The sequence below is a fragment of the Corylus avellana genome, chromosome ca6 (assembly GCF_901000735.1).
Source record: "Corylus avellana chromosome ca6, CavTom2PMs-1.0".
In the NCBI taxonomy this organism is placed as follows: Eukaryota; Viridiplantae; Streptophyta; class Magnoliopsida; order Fagales; family Betulaceae; genus Corylus; species Corylus avellana.
Window position 1 is genome coordinate 4877541 of NC_081546.1, and position 20860 is coordinate 4898400.

At 34.8% G+C, this 20860-nt stretch overlaps 2 protein-coding genes across 4 annotated transcripts in view; both read left to right on the top strand.

Moving 5' to 3' along the window:
- The window catches only part of LOC132184034 (laccase-14-like), a 13138-nt gene extending 8231 nt beyond the window's left edge, over positions 1–4907 (top strand). Inside the window, exons 2-7 of the mRNA XM_059597510.1 lie at positions 1706–1857; positions 2684–2932; positions 3322–3446; positions 3546–4146; positions 4244–4602; positions 4711–4907. Coding sequence (XP_059453493.1) covers positions 1706–1857; positions 2684–2932; positions 3322–3446; positions 3546–4146; positions 4244–4602; positions 4711–4907 — 1683 coding nt within the window. The remainder of the gene's footprint in view (positions 1–1705; positions 1858–2683; positions 2933–3321; positions 3447–3545; positions 4147–4243; positions 4603–4710) is intronic.
- Positions 4908–8167: 3260 nt separating this feature from the next.
- The window catches only part of LOC132183575 (exocyst complex component SEC6), a 31277-nt gene continuing 18584 nt past the window's right edge, over positions 8168–20860 (top strand). For 2 of the 3 annotated variants that reach the window (XM_059596899.1, XM_059596901.1), the window contains exons 1-10: positions 8168–8284; positions 9287–9418; positions 12802–12840; positions 13010–13098; positions 13243–13333; positions 13799–13888; positions 14069–14148; positions 15377–15469; positions 17115–17141; positions 20618–20725. In XM_059596899.1, the coding sequence (XP_059452882.1) occupies positions 9290–9418; positions 12802–12840; positions 13010–13098; positions 13243–13333; positions 13799–13888; positions 14069–14148; positions 15377–15469; positions 17115–17141; positions 20618–20725 (746 nt within the window). In that variant the 5' untranslated portion in view covers positions 8168–8284; positions 9287–9289. Of the gene's footprint in view, positions 8285–9082; positions 9183–9286; positions 9419–12801; positions 12841–13009; positions 13099–13242; positions 13334–13798; positions 13889–14068; positions 14149–15376; positions 15470–17114; positions 17142–20617; positions 20726–20860 lie in introns of those variants that run through there. The other variant, XM_059596900.1, reaches the window with a different exon arrangement.

The following is a 20860-nucleotide window of genomic DNA, read 5'->3' on the forward strand; positions in this document are numbered from 1 at the left end:
AAAAAAAAAAAAAAAAAAAAAAAAAAAAAAAAAAAAAAAAAAAAAAAAAAATTGAAACAGTAATAATTTCTGACGTGCCAAAACCCAGCACGTCAAAAACTCTATCTCTATAAACGATATGTGTGATATATATAATTAAAAGAATTTAAAATAATAACTTTTATTAGCCTTTTGACGTGCCATGCATGGCACGTCAAAAGACTAATAAAAAATATATTTTATTTATATATGTATATTTCTGATTTAATATATATATATATATAATTTCATATAATTAAGTAATAAAAAAACAAAAAATAATAAGGATTCATTATATTATATTTTAATTATATAATATAATGAATTTATAATATATTATAAAAAATATTATAAATATATAATATTTTTGACGTGCCATGTGTGGCACGTCAAAAACTTATAATATATATATATATATATATATAATCTTATTTAAATTATTATAAATTTTATTTATTTAAATTTTATTAAAATTATATTTACTCTATCATATATTTACTCTATCCAATTAAAATTAATTAGAGAATAAATAAATTAATATTCTAGATGTATAGATAATTAGATGTATCAACTAACCGACCACATATGTTGTGTTTGTCGAGTTCATATGAGGTTTGCGGATCTTATAAAATAAATGTATCAAGTATGTTTTATATATTTTTACAAAATTAATATGACTAGCTATCATATTAATATTACTAGACTGATCAATTTATGACGACGATATATATATATATATATATATATATATATATACCAAGTAATTTATACTAATATGATAAACTATAATTTTCCTATCCAATCAAAATTAATTTTTTATGCCAATTAACATTAATTGTTTTTTAATACATATTTTTTTATATCAAAATTAAAATTAGTTTTGACATATATATATATATATATAATTAAAATTAATATTTTTTTGATGGCACGTCAAAAACTTATAATAAATATATATATTATCTTATGCATGCATATATTTATATATTAATTGGCATGCATGTGATATATATATATATCACAATAAGAATTATAATTTATACTAATGACAATAAAAATTAATTTTTTATGCCAATTAACATTAATTGTTTTTTAATGCATATTTGTTTATATCAAAATTAATGTTACATTTTTTTTTTATTAAAAAAAGTTTTTGATCGGTGGAATTGATATCGGCGACGTGTTAATTCGACAATATTTTTTTTGACGCACTGCTAGGACACAGCTGGACGCGGCAAACATAAGTTGCGTTTGCCACGCTCAAAAAACATCTATTTTTTTGTAGTGATATATTACAATTCTATTCAAATATTCATTTAATAATCCTTAATTACATGTCACATTATTTAAGTATAGTATAACTTCATGTTTAATTTTAAATAACATGATAATCTATTCACAGAAACTGCCATGGGAATTAAAGAAATGCGTTGCGCTTGCTATGGACAAATATGCAATTCCATTTACAATTTTATAACTTTTTTTTATATCGCTTTTATCTTTTATACACAACACATGGTCATCAAATTAAATAATTTAGTAAAATAAATGCTTGTCAAATTCACAGTGTACGCGTGGGCTCATTTCAAATTGGTTGTGAAAAACAATCCCGTGTGTGAATAGATATATTTTGTGTGCGGTTATTTTATTTCGTTTTGGTTTCCCTTAGTCCTCTTTCGTCTCACAGCTACGGGAGAAAAATTTTACGAGGTTGTGTAGCACAAAAAGCATGTTGGTAGTAAATTACAGTTTTCCAGGACCGGTAATACGTGTTCATAAAGGGGATACGGTGTTTGTTAATGTTCGCAATGAAGGATATTATGGTTTAACAATTCACTGGTACTCTCTCTCTCTCTCTCTCTCTCACCTAATATCCATCTATAATTTTATTTTATTTGGTTTAGCATTTTTTATTATATAATTTGAGGTCATAATATATTATAGTTCATTTGTTTTTATATAATTCTCCTTTTCTTCAGTTAGTCTTATTTATTTGAGAAAACTTCACTTTAGACCTACGCAGGTCTGGCCGTGACCCACGCTGGGTCTCGGCCAGAGAACCCCTTTTATATATATATAATTTGGAATTAAGGGTAAATTTGGAATTTTATAAAAAAAAAAAAAAAATAGGGGTATAAACATCATTGTCTCACTTTTAACGTTTAAAATCTGACGGAAGGGTTCAAATTGGCTACATATGAAAGTTCAGGGATTCAAATTGAGAAGTTTTGAAGTTTGGGGCCTTATCAAATCGCATAGTAATTCAATGGTATAAAATGAAATTTCCCCTATTTCTTTTCTTGATAACAATTATTTTTCTGCATTCGTAGAAACAAAGTTCTTTTCTCCTCATAGAATGGTTATCCTTGTTTTCTCTTAGGCGACGAGAAAGATCATAATTAGCACATATATAGTTAATTAGCCTTATTTCTATGTTGGAAGTCTTGTAGGTTTAAAATTTTTATTTTTTTCATAAAATATATTGAATTTTTTGTATTAATTAATGATTTTTTTATATGTCCACCATGATCACTAATAATAAGAGGGCAATATTGTAATAAATTGACCGTACTAATAATATGGTGATAATAATAGTGATAGTAAAGATCATGAAATAATGATACACATCGATAATTAATAAATAAATGCAATATGATGTTCACATGCATGGAATCAGCCAACCGAGAAATCCATGGTCAGATGGTCCAGTGTATATCACACAATGTCCAATAGAACCAGGTTCAAATTTTACGTACAAAGTCATTCTCAGTACTGAGGAAGGAACTCTTTGGTGGCATGCCCACAGTGACTGGACGAGATCCAGTGTTCATGGTGCCATTGTTGTTTATCCCATTGAAGGAACGACTTATCCTTATCCAAAGCCTGATGATGAAGAGATTCTCGTCCTCGGTACGTACATTAAGTTTTATGAATCATTTATATATCTAGCTAGCAAGCATTTGGAATATTTCTTTTATATATGTTTAGTAGTTGTCAAATGGTATCTATATATATAGTTTAAATAACCCTAAAATGCGTCGTGTTGGGTATGTGTCAGATAAGTAGGATTGTGTCAAAAATTGTTAGTCCATATATGTCATGCGTTGGATTGAGTTCGTGTCAAGACAGAATATAAGACTAATTTCATGTTAGGTTTTTGACTCTTGTTATAATTTGTCATTCCTACTTAAGGGACACGTGTATATATCAAGAAACTTCTGCTAACCAAATTTAGAAAAACTCTATCCTTTTACCATACCACTTCTTATACCACGTACATATATGCATTGTTGTAAATGCAAGATCTTGGTTTCTTGGAGACATTAACGAGTTAGTTTACGAGGACCTCGCCATCGGAGCAGCCACCCCGATGTCGGATTCTTATGTCATCAATGGCCAACCGGGAGACTTATTACCATGCTCTCAAGGTACACAAAATTATAAATTGTTATGAAATCATAGCAATTTGGTTTTTATTTTTCGAATAATTAAGGACCAAAATATTTGGTTTTTGTTACTTGTTACAGAATCAACGTATCGTTGGGTGGTTGATTATGGGAAAACATATCTTGTCCGGATAGTTAATGCAGCCATGAATGCACAACTCTTCTTTGCAATTGCTAACCATAGCCTCACAGTTGTCGGGATGGATGGGAACTACATAAAACCCGTAGTCAGAGATTATTTAATGATTTCCCCCGGACAAACCATGGACGTCTTGGTAACAACAAACCAATCTTTGAGCCACTACTACATTGCCATAAGACAATATTATGATGCAATACCACAACTTCAAACATATGATAAAACAAATGCTACAGCAATTCTTATGTACAGTGGCAACTATACAACACCCGAGTATCCTATCTTTCCTTCCAGCCTTCCATCCTACATGGCCATTCCTGCTGCAAATAGATTTTTGGACAGCCTTAGGAGCTTAGCAAGCAAAGATCACCCAGTAAACGTTCCACTAAATATAACTACCAAAATGTATATCACAATTGCTCTGAATGAGTTTCCCTGTCCAAATGCATCATGTTCTGGGGTAGCTGGAAATAAGATGGCTTCAAGCTTAAACAACATAAGTTTTTTAAACCCGAGTACTGATATATTGCTTGCCTATTACAGGTATTTTTCTATTATATATCTTTTTCTTTCCTTCTGTTTGTCTACTTAATTAGAATTTGCTCTAGCTAACATTTTATTTCAAAATATGAGCATGCAGGAACTTGAGTGGAGTTTACACCGAGGATTTTCCAAACTGGCCGCCAGTTTTTTATAACTTCACTCAGAGCGTTTTGCCGGACAATACTACAATACCGACGCCGGGGACCAAAGTCAAGATTTTAAACTACAATGAACAAGTGGAAATAACTTTTCAAGATACTAACGTATTGAATGCATCAGCGATTCATCCACTGCACATGCATGGGTATAACTTTTACGTGGTTGGATCAGGTCTTGGCAATTTCAATAATGAGACTGACCCCAAAACCTATAACTTGGTCGATCCACTTGAAGTGAATACTATAGGAGTCCCCAAGGATGGATGGGTTACCATCAGATTCAAAGCAAATAATCCTGGTAATTAAGCTCTTTAACTTTGGGAAAAAAATTAAATTAAGAAAACAAAAGTCAACGATACAAACATTTACACTAAGTACTAACATTGGATGCTTTAATTTATATCAGGCGTATGGTTTTGGCACTGCCATTTTGATCGACATCTTACCTGGGGCATGAGCACTGTAATGATAGTGAAGGATGGCGGCACACCTGAGACGAGTATGCTCCCGCCCCCTCCTAATATGCCCTCCTGTAAAGTACCCTACAAAAGTACTTGGATTGAAGACTTTGGTGATTCTGATGAACAAGTTAATAAGAATTGATATGTTATATGATAATATATGATGTGGGTTGACAATTATCTATTTTAATTAAGAGTTTTAATTATCTATTTTATCTATTTCTAGTTTTAAGATCAGTAGTTTGAATATTATTTATCTATTTTTATGAAATCAATTGTCAATTTATTTTTAATTTTTTAGTTTTGTCCCCCCTATAATATTCTAGTTTTGCCCATGTCAACAATTATCTTAAAATTCTAATGTGACTGTTGAATCATTTTAATTTTTTTTAGCAAAGAATGATCATTAAAGAGTTGGTTGAGACTGTACATCAACATTGTGGAATAGTTGCGCGCAGTGGCAAAGCCAAGATGTTCATTTAGGGGAGGCAAACAAATTTTATGAATAATAATAAAAAAAAAAGTTAAATAAATATTAAAAAAGTATAATTAACAGAATAAGTGATTTGGTTTCTATCACTAGAATGATAATCGCAAATTTTGTTTTCTTAAGCAAGAATCGTGTGATAATTTTGCTAAATCTACTTCAACACGAGCTCGTTTAGAATTTGATTGGAGCTCAATGAAAATCGTTGTTTTCTTCATAATCTCAGATAACTACAATTAGCGAAATTAGGGTGGGCTCTACAACAACATACCCAAAACAAACTAAAAGAGTAGGGCAATAATTGTTAGAATATATTTGAATGATGAGATTTGATGAAGATTCACTGATGAGCAAGGCAAAAGTGTACCTAACCCTGATTACTCTCTATGGGTTAGAAATGATCATTTTTCGTTGGTTGGCTAAATCTTACTCTTTCTGAGTTTGTGCTGACCACCATGTTTGGCTTGAATTCTTTAAATCAAGTGTGGAGTGCTTTGAAGACCTACTTTGCATATGAATCTCGATCACGAGTTTCTCATCTGAAACGCTAACTACAAAGTCTAAATCAAGGCTCCAAGTCATGTTCTGAATATTTGAGAACTACCAAAAAAAATGGGCAAATCAGTTAACTGCCATTGGCAAACCAACAAAAAATGAGGATTTAATATCCTTTATCCTTAGTGGTCAAAATGCTAGTTCCTTGCTCGTTGTCTCTCTGAGTCATTTCATCAAGTACCTTAGTTGTATCACATCTATTTGTTGAATCATAGGTTGCAAGCTCACTCCTTCTCCACAGTTACCGCACACCTACATCAATCCTTGGTCAAACCTCCCTCTCACCTTGGCCAAAAAAAAGAATAGTTAATAATTTTTTTTGGGTAAGTTATCGAGAAACAATAATAATAATAATAAATATTTCTTTGCACTTTGGGATCCATTTTGCATACAATTTGATTGATTGAGTTGACATGTTCTATCTACTCTTAAGTAAGAAGACATATTATTCATTTATTTCTCATTCATCTCTTTTTTAAATCTACAATTGAACCTATAGAATCCACATTTAATGGTGGATTTAAAAAAATATATATGAATAGAAATGGATGAGAAATAGACGAATGATGAAAAAATATCATTTCTCGAAAAGAAAAAGAAAAAGAAAAAAAAAAAAAACTAATAGCGAATAGAGCATGCCAACTCTGCAGAAATGCACTCGAAATGCACTTTGAATGTAAACAATCATTTCTCAATAATAATACATGCCATTCTTTCATTGTGCTATTTTTTGAAATTGTATATTAATAAGGGTTTTACAACTTTTATTAAAAGTTCTTTACAAACTAATGTAATAGTTTACGTGGTATTTACTACACTAATTATTAAAATATAGGGGAAACTACATTTTGCCCCTATGAACTACAACGCTTTGGCAATTTCTTCCCATTAACTGCTAACTGTACTACTTTACCCCCATGAACTACCATTTTGTGCCCAAAACCCCCTTTCGTTAGTCAAAACCATTAACTCAGATGGTCAAAGTGACAATGCATTGCAATTCATTAAGGCAAAATGACAATGCGTTGTAGTTCATGGGGGCAAAGTGACGCAAAGTGACTGCTTGACCGTCTGAATTAACGGCTTTGACTGATGGAAGGGAGTTTTGGGCACAAAATAGTAGTTCATGGGAGTAAAGTAATACAGTTGACAGTTCATGGGGGAAAGTACCAATTCGTTATAGTTAATAGGGGCAAAAAGTAGTTTCTCCTAAAATATACACTATCATGTAAGAGTCTATCTAACTACTAAAATTCACATTACCCCCATGATAATTTATGTGAAACTCATTTCCTCCCATATGAATACAAGACACCAAGTCGACCCACTCTTGTTGGAGTTGCTTTATTTAGTTCCACTTGCTGCACGCCTATAAGGGGCTTTTACTGTGCACCCAAAAGGTTTATTGTTGTTTATAAATGTGTCACATATAATGTGCAATTAAATAAATACGAAAAAAAACCTTGTCCTGTGAGTAGAGCGTAATAAGGTTTGGTTGGAGGAATCATCTAATTGTATCCGTGATGTAATTTTGATGGAGGAATCTGCTCTATTTTTGATTTGATATATGATATATATTCAATATTTTTCTAAAAAAAAAAAAAAAAAAGAAGCTAGTTACTGCTATGATTTCTTAACGAATATAGTAAATGTCTTTTAACAAAATTTCAGATTAGTAAAAAAATAATCGTGAATGACATGTATAGAGTTTAATATAGGGTGGCTAAGTTTGGCAATGGACTGGTTGTGTTTTTTGATTTAGAAGTAATAGACGTGATATAAAGGATATAGAAGTTTAGAATTTTTGTATGGAAAATATATATATATATATATATATATATATATATATATATAGAAGTATAACTAAACTAACAAAAAGACACAAGCCCTTCAGCTTGCATTGCTTCATGCCAACATGAATGCTGATCAGCTTGGTGATAATATTGTGGTTTAACATGTGTTGAAACCTAAAGAAGATAATGTTTATAAGAAATCAAGGTTAAATGCATAAACTAAACCCTAAATCAATTTTAAGGGAATAAAGGATACAAAACCCACTTTATATCAGATCTTTGGACATTTACTCTTACAAGTTACAAATGCAATTTATTAATGATTATGACTTGGAGTTGGGGCGTCAAAGAAAGAGAGAGAATGTTTGATAGGAACTAAGGGAGAGAACTCAGAGAAGAAAGCGTGATAAAGGACGGAAAAAAGAAACAACTTGTTTTTTTTTAATAGATTGGGGGGCCACGGAGCAGGAAAATAGAACGTTTTTTTTAAAAAAAAATTGTTGGGGTGCCGTGTCGTGACTACATGTAGCCACAGAGCAGGGAAAACGATATTTTTTTTTTTTTTTTTTTTTCCTTCTCCTCTCTTCTCTCAGTCTCGCCTCTCCCCCTCTCTCTCGTCTCTCTTCCGCTCTCTCGTCCGACTCTTCTCTCATCTGCGCCGCCGCTCAACCTCCGCCGATTCAGGTTTTTTTCTCTCCCTAGACCTCTTTCATGAATGGGGATCCGAGAGATCTCTTCTTTCATTATCTTAATCTGAAGATGTTGGGTTAATCTCGGGGTTTAGCAACTTCTGATTGTTGGGTTGTTTGTTTAGAAGGAAAATAGATGATAAATCTGTAGAAGAAATGAAAATGGAGGAGAAGAAAGAAACCCGCCCAACCTGCCCCGATCTACCCCGACCCGCGAATTTTGTTCCCTGTGCCAGCCACCCGGGTTGAAAATTTCCAACCCGCAGGGTGCGGATTCGGGTAGGAAAACTGCAGAAATCCGCCCCGTGCTCACCCCTGGGCACTGATCCAATGCATCCTCTTTTCATAAAAAAAAAAAAAAAAGATGAAAATACAAAAATACCTTCAAACATAATCAATTAGATATTTTTCAGTTTATTTGAATAGGAGATCATCATGTTTCATTTGCCTGAGCAATGAGCGGACCTTACTCCCTCCGCATTGAAATTATCATGAACAACATTTCTTTAGTTTAAGAGCTTGTGCCATGTCCAATAGGCTTAATGGACCAAAAATTTCTATCTAGGCGCTGACAGCCCAATTCCAAGCATCAACCCCTTTTAACCCAAATGGGTTAAAATGACTGATCGAGGGTATATTGTAAAAATTGAAATATTAGAAATATATTAAAAAAAAAAGTTTAAAAGAAGGTAATGTGTAATTAAACCTAATTTTAATTCTAACAATTCTATGTGCTATTTTCTGAAGGACAAAAATTTATCTTTGACAAAAAAAAAAAAAAAAAAAAAACTAGGCAAGTTCATGCTGGACTGGGCCACATTGACTAAGCCCATGGTGACGCATACAAGTCCAAACACCGAAAGTACACGGCGGGGCGCAGAAAAAGACCCAAAGTCAGTTTGAAATGAAATGAAATGAACACAAAATCAGTTTTTGGGGTTTCCGAACGCACTGAAATTTCATTTCCGTTCATCGATATACCGGGTAATTGTTGCAGGAAATGATGGTGGAGGATCTGGCGGTTGAAGCTAAGGAATCGGCGGTGCGCGAGGTCGCCAAGCTATTGCCGCTGCCGGAGCTCCTGCAGTCCATCGCATCGATCAAGGCTGATTACATTGCGCGTCAACAGGTGCCAATTCTGTGCATTTTGTCTTTGTAGATGGGATTGAACTTGGTTATGGTTTATACAGCTGATAACATTGGATTGACTACTTTTAAAATGGAAATGTGATTGGACTGCTGCTGTGGAAATGTGTAGAAATTGGGATTGGGTTGGGTTGTTAGGTTCGAAGTTTTATCAAGAAAGAGCAAAATGCGTATAAATCAAATTGCACTCTGTTACATGTCCTGCATGATTTTTACATTGACGTTGTAGAGCATTGTCTTGGTGTTTCTGGGACTCTAGTGGATCTGGGGCTTTCTAGATTATTGAAACTATTCCCAGTTCTAGTTACCGTGATTCGCTACAAGCCTACAACCCTTCCGAATTGTGATCGGGGATTGCCGATCACTTGTACTAGTATATTGGCAATGCAGAATTTTTTTTTTTCTTTCCATTTATTTTCTTATCAGCTCTTTTAGAAATGAAAAATATAAATTAGACGTGAAATGCTTAGAGGTGCGTATGGCTTTTTAGTAAAAAAATAGAATTTCTAACTGAGAACTACCTTATTGCATACTAACTTCTAGTTAAGTAATCAGATATGCTGTAAATAAGCCTATCTCTTTTACTCTAACTTGCTATAGAACTCAGTCCCAAGTCCATGTTACACGTGAAATATTCCCAGAAGCATGTTCTGAGAAGTTGAAGACATTTATTCTTGATGAATATGGTGTCATGCAAAGTATGTCTTGGTGACAACCATATATGTATCACTGAAACATAGGCACCTCATATAGAAGATTCATAGAACTGAGTTCCAAGAAGTTGGGTGGAAGGTGTATGTGCTTGTTGATTATGAGTGTGAGACAGAGATGCCAGAGATGTATAATCTGTGCGTATATGTTATTTTAGAGTGCTCGAGAAAATTCCTCACCCTCTCCAAATACGTTTCCACACTCCAACTCCATAAGTGCCCTCCACCTTCCACCCAACTTATAAATGTCAGTTCCAATGTTTTGGTTTCGAGGACTGCCAAAGATGTATAATCTGTTTTCGGGTTTCAACAGTCAGATTTTCTATTTTGATAAATGGTTAACCTAGCGGCTTTCTCAATGGTTTTAGAGTTTTGAGGCAAGCACATACACTTTCTTTTGTTCCAAATTGTCAAAAGTTTTCCTTTTTTTTTAGGTAAACAAAATATCATTAAAAGTGAATTACGCTACTTAGGTACTTTGGGAATATACAAGGAAAAGCACCTAGGTAGAAGGACAAAAAAAAAAACAAGAAAATCATGAAAACTAAGCACTAAAGGAGTTACAAATACAACTGTCCAAAGGTAGAGAGTAAAAAAGAAAAAAAGACTCAAGCTTTGCCAACATCCTCTCTGTTAGAAGAGAATACTATTGCTTGTGCATCTATCCTTTTTTATTTCTAACACTCTCACGGTCCTCGAAACTTCTGTCATTTCTTTCTCTCCAAAGATACCACAAGAGGCCAGAAGACTATCTTTCACACAGTAGCACTCGTAGTTCTACCACTAGTCTACCAACAAGCAAATAAGTCAGTTACTCTACTAGGCATCACCCAAGATAGTCTAAATTGACGGAAAAAAGCATTTTATAAGGTGCTAGTAACCTCACAATGGAGGAGTGGATGGTCCACAGTCTCTTTATTCCTCTTGCTCATGCAACACGTATTGACCACAATGATATGTTGCTTTCTAAGATTGTTCATGGTAAGAATCTTCCCTAGGGCCGCTGTCCAAGCAAAGAAGGTCGCTTTCAAAGGAACTTTAGTCTGCCAAATGATTTTCCAAGGGAAAGGAGTGACATCATTACTAGCAAGGACATTGTAGAAGGAGCCAACAACAAACAACCTTTTCTAGAGGGGGACCACCTAAGATTGTCTTCACCATCCCTTTCACTCTAACTGAGTACAACAAAATGAAGAACGATGCAAAAACATTCACCTCCCAATCATGAGTTGTTCTAAGAAAGCTTTCGTTCCATTGATTGGAGCTATTAGAAAACTCCAAGTGAGTTGCGACTAAAGCCATCCTTTGTACAAACAATACCATATAAATTTGGAAAGGTTTCCTTAAGGGTCTTGTCCCCACACCATAGACCAGTTTACCAAGTGAAATTTGAACTCTGTGGATAGCCTGCTCCATAGAAAATCTTGATGAAGCTTCTTTATGCGGTTTGCAACACCCACAGGGGGTGGGAAGGGGGACAAGAAATAAGTAGGCAAATTGAAAAGAGTGCTATTTATAAGGGTTATCGTACCACCCGTAGACAAGTACATAATTTTTCAACTAGCCAATCGACGTTCTATCTTTTCAATAACACCGTCCCAAGTAGGCTTTGCCTTATCAGAGGCCCTCAACGGAAGACCAAGATACTTCAAAGTCAAAGAAGACATTTCACAATCTAGGATGCCAGTCAACCCATCCTCATTCTCAACAAAACCCATAGGAACCATGTAGATTTCAATTAGTTATTCTACGTGTTGGGCCTCACCTATTAAAAGGGTGTTTGAGTCCACACGTGAGGGATAATGTTAAAGTATTGATTAAATGATTAAATTTAACTCTTTCTATTAGCTTAAACTTTTAGGAAAATTAGTGATTTATCAATAGCTATGGCCAATAGACTTGTGAAATTACAAGGAGATTTTCTTTGCAGTTGTGTGGCATATGTATTCAGTTATCAACTGTGTACTCTCTATGTATTAGGGTTGTGCCCCACTACGCTTTAAATATATATATATCAACAGTAAACAATATGATTTGTAAGACAATCCTTTATGTCTCATCTCTTGTTTATGGAGAGAGGGGAATGCTCACATTTGTAAGGATTATAAACTTTTGTCTTGGGCTTGAAGCTGCTATTCTTCCAATCTTTCTCTGACTGGATGGATGCATTTGAATGCTTTTCTGTTGCTTCTCTGATTGAATTTTTAGAATTGTTAAACTTCAGAAGCTAAGTTTTGTTTTTGGTGTTATTCTTGTATACATTTCGTGTAATAGGGTTGTACCCCCTTTTTGTGCATTTACTTCATTAAAAGGAGCAAAAAGTTGCACATGAACCTTTGTTGTGTGCCTAACCTTAAATTAAGATGTGATGGATGAATCATAATAAATGGTGCAGTTGATGTATGTGGCATGATTGTCTACAGCAGATGCTGGTTAGAGTTTATGAAAATGAGTTGGTGTGTGCATCTCTGTTGGTGGTTGGTGCCGAGGCAATTAATTTTGTTGGTGATAGATGCTTCAGTTATATGGTGTTTTAATAATGATGTAAAATATTTGTCACTTTAGTGGCATTATGTTGACTTTTGTTTTGGTAATTTCTATATAATAAGCCTTTAGATTGTCAATTCTGAATTTGGTTATTGTTCTTTATTGTCAGGCAAATGATGCACAACTTAGTACAATGGTCGCAGAGCAGGTATATGCACCAATTCCCATCATTTTTCATGGGGAAAGCTGCTGCACCGGGATGATTTTCAATCATGTTTTTTCCCCTTACATTCTATCTGATTCCTTTATGGAGCTGAGAAAGCTCCACAACTCTTATATTTCAATGTGCTTACATAATAATTCTTTGGACTCTGCAGGTTGAACAGGCAGAAGCTGGACTGGAATCTCTTTCCTTATCCCAGAACTCCATAAACCAGCTGCGTGAAAACTTCCTCTCTATTGAAAAGTATGTTATTGATGAGATATATTGAGTGAGTGTTATAACATTATAAGGGGGTTGTTGGTTTTTGGGTGATATGTCTAAACTTCACTTCCATTTTAATATTAATGTATTTGAGTTTGTTCTTAATATTATTGCCTTGTGCATCAGGCTTTGTCAAGAGTGCCAAACATTAATTGAAAACCATGATCAAATAAAGATCCTTAGCAATGCAAGGAACAACTTGAATACAACCTTGAAGGTGGGTGGGTTCAACCTAAGTTGAATAAGTTTTTTATCATGATTATTTTGTGTGTTATTGTACCTACAATTTGTAGTCTCGGTAAAAAGAGATATACTGCTTTGAATTTTTGTCTCTATCTCGTCAAAGGCTGTTACATGAAAATGCAGCCTCACTAGAATGCTACATGCAACTGATCACCAGTCTAGTTGAGTTGAAATCGCCTGACAAGACTTTATCTTGCAAAAAAAGGAATGTGAAACGCACGGCTGTTTATGTTGTTGATGCTTTGTGAAGCATGCATTTAAAAGTTTTAAACCCTGAGGCATGAAGCTTTATGACCTTCTTGTTTGTTGTTTTACAACTTTTCTAAGTTTTAAAGTTTTAAACCCCAAGGAATGAAGCTTTACGACCTTCTCGTTTGTTTTTTTTTTTCCAACTTTTCTATGTGGTTGCTGTCTAGCTGAAGACATGATTTTGTGGTAGGATGTTGAGGGCATGATGTCCATTTCTGTTGAAGCAGCTGAAGCACGGGATTCTTTGAGCGATGATAAAGAAATTGTTAACAGTTACGAGGTAACAATACTTATCAAAAAAACATTTACGAGGTGACAATATTTTTAGTTTTGTGTGTGTGTATCGTTGTATCTATACACATTTTATATATACAGTATATATGATTACCTCAAAAAAAATTCAAAAATTACGTTGTACTCATACTCTGATCTTTGGTTTTTCATCCTTAATTTGTGATAGAGGTTAACGGCTCTTGATGGGAAGCGAAGGTTTGCATTAGCAGCTGCAGGATCTCACAAGGAAGAGGTTGGCAGACTAAGGTTTGTGTTGTCTTGTAAAGTTATTTGTCACTTTCATGAGTAGGTGCTAGCTGGCTCCAAGGGGGCCACTGCCTGCCTTAGATTTGAAGACCCCCTCTTGTGCATTCCACATCCCACATACATGCACACCACTTCTTTCTAATTTTCACATTGGCCATGGTCCTGTAAGGTTACTTAATGGGGGACTTTTTTCTTTAACTATTGAACTATCATCACCATTCTAAAGTCTATACTTTTATTGGGTCGTATTCAAAATCTTTTTTTTTTTTTTGATAAGTAGGGTCGTATTCAAAATCTCTCAAAGCTTCCTTCTCTCTCATCTGCTTGGCTACAAATATCTGCTCTACCGCGAGTGATGAAGCTTTGAGTACCCAATCCTATATACAAGCTCATAATTTGTATCTCTCTTGGTGCTTAGTTGTCATGATTTTCTTGTTATTTTTATTTTTCTTCTTTCTAACTAGATGTTTCTCTTGTATGCTTCTTGTGTAACTGGATGCACTTTGCACTTTTAATGATATCTCAATTATTTATAAAAAAAATAAAAAATAAAAAGTTCAGGACAATTTTCATAAATCACCAGTTGCAGAAAAATAAGAGTTTCAAACTTAGGTGACTTAGTTTCATGAGTTTACTAGACTTTTAATATCAGTGAAATATAGGAGATTATATGAAGCCAAAGTTATTTAAATTGGAGAAGAAGAAAGAACCGGCTTAAGAAATCACCATTCAACATAAGTTGGAGCAAAAACTGTTTTATATATGTAACAGATTAAACAAATGACATGAAATTTCAAAAAAAAAAACAGAGAGGAATTCACAAAATTTCTGGCTCAAGAAATAATTTCTAGCTTTTTCCTCGTTGCATTTGAAGTTCTTATGGTGAGCCCAGTACTGGTAACAATTAGATATCAAAAAGTTAAAGGAGCTCAATGGAAAATAAAAATAAAAATAAAAATGAAGCTATGTGTAAGCTTTCAGTACTTGCCAGTTTTCCAGTATATCTTCTGGTGTTTTTCCATTTTTATACTAGAGCCATTCGCACGGATGGTGTTTTTCCAGTTCTCGAGCAAATGTTTTGGATGATGATGATTTCACTTATACTAAACCTTTTCAATAATTTTATTTCCATAATTTGTTTATTAATGATGCGTACAGTCTGAGGCTTAATCACCTCTCTCTCTCTCTCTCTCTCTCTCTCTCTCTCTCAATTTGGAATGTGGCCCAGAGAATATTTTGAAGATGTAGATCAGACTTGGGAGACATTTGAGAAGACACTATGGGGTCATATTTCCAACTTCTATAAACTTTCTAAAGAAAGGTATATTCTTTTATCTGGAAAAACTTGAAACTTGTGATTGTTCTTTTTCAAATGATATTGATTTGATTTCTTGCAACCAACTGCATTAAGTTTTCTTTTGATAATATTTTGTTTCTTATTTAACCTGAATAAATTGTGTTATTACTTGACGTTTGATATAGATGTTGGTTTGAAATGGTCTGAGATATGGCTTTGGTCCACTTCTTGGAAATGCTCGCAGGTGTTTTTACTTGCATTCTGATTAGGTTTAATTGCAAATACCACATAGTAAAAACAGTGCTGACAAATCAGTGTTGACAGATTTGTTAAAATAATCTCATGAACTCATAACAAGTTATCACTGTCTTTCTCCTTCTCTTCCACCCACCACCCAAACCCCCCCCACCCCAATGGAGATGCATATGGGACCAATGGTGGTTTACATGTTTTCTTTTTTCCACATGAAGGTGACATATGTTTGATGTACAGACAGCTAGTTTTTAAGGGCGGCGATTGAGTGTAATGCAATAAAACTTGGCCCAACATTGTCATATCTGTTAATCCAGCAATTTTGTGCAGCAAAGTAGCAGAATACTAAAGCTTCCGTGGTTGAAACTTTAGAAAGGACAGCTTTGGGCTAGTGTTTGGTGTGGAGACTGGTTTGGCTATATTTTGTCTTGTTGCTTGTTGACCATTTTATGATTCCATGTTTATTTTATTGGTTTGAGCAGGGTAGTTTAGGCTAGAATTTCCAAATGGTAGAATGTGCTTAGCTTGCTTGCTTGTCAAGAAGTTAGGGTGGAAAAGAAAACTTACTAGAATTTTGTATATTTCATAAGATTGCAGTTCCTCATGCCACTTGTAGACATTATTTAAATATATAAATGACCTTTTAAATGATGAATAATCGGTTAGAGACTTTTTAACTAACAGGTTTACTAATTACTTCCTTGTCTCATATGAAGCGTCTTGCACTCCTTTCCTTTTTGGGACGTCCAAAAATGAGTGTCAACTTTTTTTTTTATCTGCAAAAAATGAGTGTCTTTTTCAAGTAGACACATTTATAACTTCATCAATCCCTCCCTAATTTAAAATCAATCAAGACAATCATTAAAGAGTCAGGTCACCTTTGGGCATTTGGTAAAATTACTATACTTTTTTTCTTATTTATTAAACATCATTTCATTTCAATCTAAGACATTCAAATTGGGATATATGGAGTTTTAAGTTTTTCAGTGGTCTTTGGACCAAATAGTGTCTCCATAAACAAGGGGTGGATCTTAATATCACAGGTCTAATTGTTTTAGCATCTTTAGATACAATCCACTGACAACTTTTTGCTTTGTGCGGTGGTCCAAGCAAAACAGGCCTGCCTTCTAGTAAAACTTTTTTTCTTCCCCTTCCACTGGAGTTTGAAGTATATCCCCTGTTTATGAATTTATTTCCTTTCTTTCTGATACATATGCTTCGAAGTCATTATTACTTGGATTATTTATTTATTTATTTATTTTTGATGTCGGGGAACCTCTCCAAGGCAGGGCCCTTTGGACCCACTCCTGCAGAGTAAACCCCGGTCCCGTGCACCACACCCTATTATTACTTGGATTATTTATGGTTGCTTTATGATTCTTCTGATGGTCATTTTATCGTTATTTTTTTTTTTCAGCCCACAAACTTTGGTTCGTGCTTTAAGGTATGTCTGTAATGAATTTCTTGGTCTTCATCTTCTTGCTGTACTATTAAGTTTGTTATTTTTGGATTTTGTTTGAACTTTCTTTCTTTCTTCTCTTCTCTCTATTTAAACTAGCTTCGTGCGGTAAGTTTGGTATTACTTATGTTTCATCCAATCAAAACAGCACATGCAGAGTGGACATGAAATAATACACGCATGGATGTAAGAAAACAATGAAAAAATGTTGGAACTGTATTTAATGCATTTATTCTAGACATAGGACCATTTAGGGGAGCTGGAGTGGGTAAAACATTGGAATTGATGAACATCATTACCAAAACTCATGGAAGTGTATTTGTATTTGGTTGGAGTAGGTGAATGTACTTGTGAAAGAAATGATTGGAATAATTAATGAACAACATAATGCAGAACTAAAAGTGGCTCAAATTCTTTGATACTCAAGACAGAGAGATATGAGGTTAAAATATGATTCATAGAGGAAAAATGCTGCAATAACCCTTAGTTGCTATGTATATATGTTGATACTTGGAGGATGTGCATTGAATCTATGGTACTCGGGAGCAAACTTCTATAGAGGGAATGAGGTTAAAGTATGTCTTCTAGAGGAAAATTGCCATGATAATGATAGATAGCTATGTATTTATGTTGATACTCGGGATGTCCATCAAATGTTGCAACTATTCTTCTTTTTCTAATTTTTTTTTATTGCAACTATTCACAAGCCTAAAGTACAAGGGCAAATACAAAATGAACTCATCATTAAAAAGATGGGTGTGTATTGATACATGTAATTTAATTCTACAAAAAGAAACATAGAGTTACCAATTTAAAACTTCTATCAAATAGAAGTAATGATTGGTATAAATATGCATATATGCATATACACATACATGTACATATATACTTATATACACATGCACATATATGTATGCTTGTGTATGTATGTGTGGGTGCATGCAAGTTTTCCCCGTAAATAAATTAGAACTTACGTTTTTATAGGTTTTTCCAAAATGTGCAAAATTCTGTTGTCTTCTTGCTTGGACTCGGTTATTAATTAAAAAGATCATTAATAAACTAATTGGACATGAGAAGTTAATTTGAAGCTCATTCTCTCAACTATAAATTCTATTATATGCTATGGATATAAGCACACTTAACTAAGCATTAGTCAAATTTGCTAGGGTTGGTTTTTGTTTTTTTTCAATGAATAATAATTTATTTAAAGAAAAGGCAAAGGCCCCTTACACGTAAAGTATACGCGAGATAAAACCACCCTAAAGGTGTCTGAAATCTAAACAGTTAACAAGATTTACAAATTTGCTAGGGTTGGTTATGGATACCCTTTCCCTGTCGTGCTAGATAAGCCATAGTTTTGGTTAAATCAGAGATTATTATGTCTTGTCATCGCTGTTAGAAGAGTTAGGGTTTGAGTCATTAGGGTTTGGGGGTAGTTTAGTCTTTATGGTATTTCCCTAATCCTATATAATAGGATGCTTGTATTAGGTTAATGATAAGTTGAATAAGTTGAATTGGATCCTTATTCGGGGCAAGGATTGGTCCGCGGGTCGGTCCTTGATGGGGATTGTGGGTCGTATAGCGGGTTGAATCACGGGTCCGGCTTGGTTTCGTATCCTGGGTGTTTTTCAAGCTTTTGGTTTAGTTAGGGATGTCGACTTGGTTTCGGGTCCTATTGAGGGTCGGGGGGATGACTGTACAAAGATGGCACTGGTGGAGATTGCTGACAGTATGCCTTCTCCGGCGAAGGGCCGGTTTCGGCGGGGGACCTCTGGGTCCAATCCTCCTGAGGTGGTTGATGCTTCTCTAGTGATTTCTCCGGCGGGGGATCTCTGTGTCAAAAGTTTTCTTTTCCTTTCCTCCTGAGGCGGTTGCTGCTTCTCCGGTGATCTCTCCGGTGAAGGGCCGTCCCCGACAGGGGTTTCTTGGGCCCAAAGTGGTGTTTTCCTTTCCTCCAATGCCGTGAAGGCCTGGGCTGTTTGTGGTTTTACGTTTGGGTTTTTCTTTGGGATCTTTTTGGCTGTTTTTTTTGGGTTATAGGCATGGGGTGCTTGGGTGTTTGTTGGGCTTTTGTCTTAAGGTGTTTGTTGGGCTTCCTTTTTTTTGTTTTTCTGTAGTTTTGGCATTCTCTTGTATACTTCCTGTATACTAGAGTTGCGCACCTCTGAGCTTTTTTTAATAAAACTTCTTATTACTTATCAAAAAAAATATATAATAGCCTCCGCCTTTTGTGTGTAAACTGTTCATACAATCTATAATATGGTATCAGAGCCTTAGGGTTTAAATCCTTGGCACTTTGTTTGTAGTTGTAGTTTTTCCGCTATATTATTTTGTTGAGTGTTGTTCTGGTGGCAACAATGCCCACAGGCACACGGTCAGTGCCTTGGTAGAAGTTTTTTTTTTGGTTTTACAGTGACCGGAGGAACACCTCTGGTGAAGAAAAAAAAAAAACCCATCATTGTCGTTGCTGCTGGGGTGCGAGTTCTTGTTGTTGGGTGTGGTGGCCGGAGTGTTCTGTGGTGGCCGGCGAAGTTGCTGCGGCCATTGGAAAAAAAGTTCCGGCCGTTTGATGTTTGTGTTGTTAAAATGTTGATTTGTGGTCACCGTTTGCTTCTGTAGTTGCTGTTTTTGAAGTGGCCAGAGTGTTCTGTCTTCTCTGGCAAGTTCCGGCGAGCTCTGGCAAGCCTCCAGTCATTGTTTCTGTTATGTTTTTTTCGTGTTTTTCTTCTGTTTTAGGTTTTGTCGGTGTGGTCTGCCTGTCTCTGGCCAATTTTGAAGTTCCGATGAAGTTTTTTTTTTTTTTTCCCAGTAACTGTTTTCGGTGAAACTTGTTGGTTAATCATGTGAAAAATTTGTTGTTGGTTGTTGGTGATTGTTGTATCCGACCGGCCTTGGTGTTTTGTGGCGAGAACCGATCCCAAGTTGTTAGTGATTGATGTATCCAACCGGCCTTGGATTCTTCGGCGAGACCTGATCACCTCTTGTTATTTATCGTTGTATCCAACCGGCCTTGGTGTTTTGCGGCGAGATCCGATCAAATCTTCGTTGTTCAAGTTTCTGACGAGTTTTCAACCGGCATTAAAGTTTTATTTAATTATTTTGTTATTTATATATTGTGTGCTTCAAGCTGTTCCAGCTTGAGGGGGAGTGTTAGAAGAATTAGGTTTGAGTCATTAGGGTTTGGGGGGTAGTTTAGTCTTTATGGTATTTCCCTAATCCTATATAATAGGATGCTTGTATTAGGTTAAAGATAAGTTGAATAAGTTGAATAATATAATAGCCTCCGCCTTTTGTGTGTAAACCGTTCATACAAACTATAACAATCGCAAACCTGACTTGAGATTTTGTGAGCTTCAATATATGGATTTTGTTTTATGAGGCCCCTTTGGTTCACTTCACTTTTGTGCTAGTCTTGTAGTTTATAATCATCTTCCACTTCTGTCCTGTATTTTCCCTTCTAGGGTTGTTGAAATGCAAGAAATCCTTGATCAACAACTTGCTGAGGAAGCAGCTGAAGCTGAGGGAGGTGGTGCAATGGCATCAATTGCAAATCCTCGTAGAACTGCCAAGTAACTATTTTGTATTGATTTCTAATTTTATGTTTTAACTTTCTCCTTGAAGTTTGATTGCCTTTTCAAGTTATTGGTCATCATATTGATAATGTACATATCTATCATGGAAGCATTTTTTAATTCTATATCAAA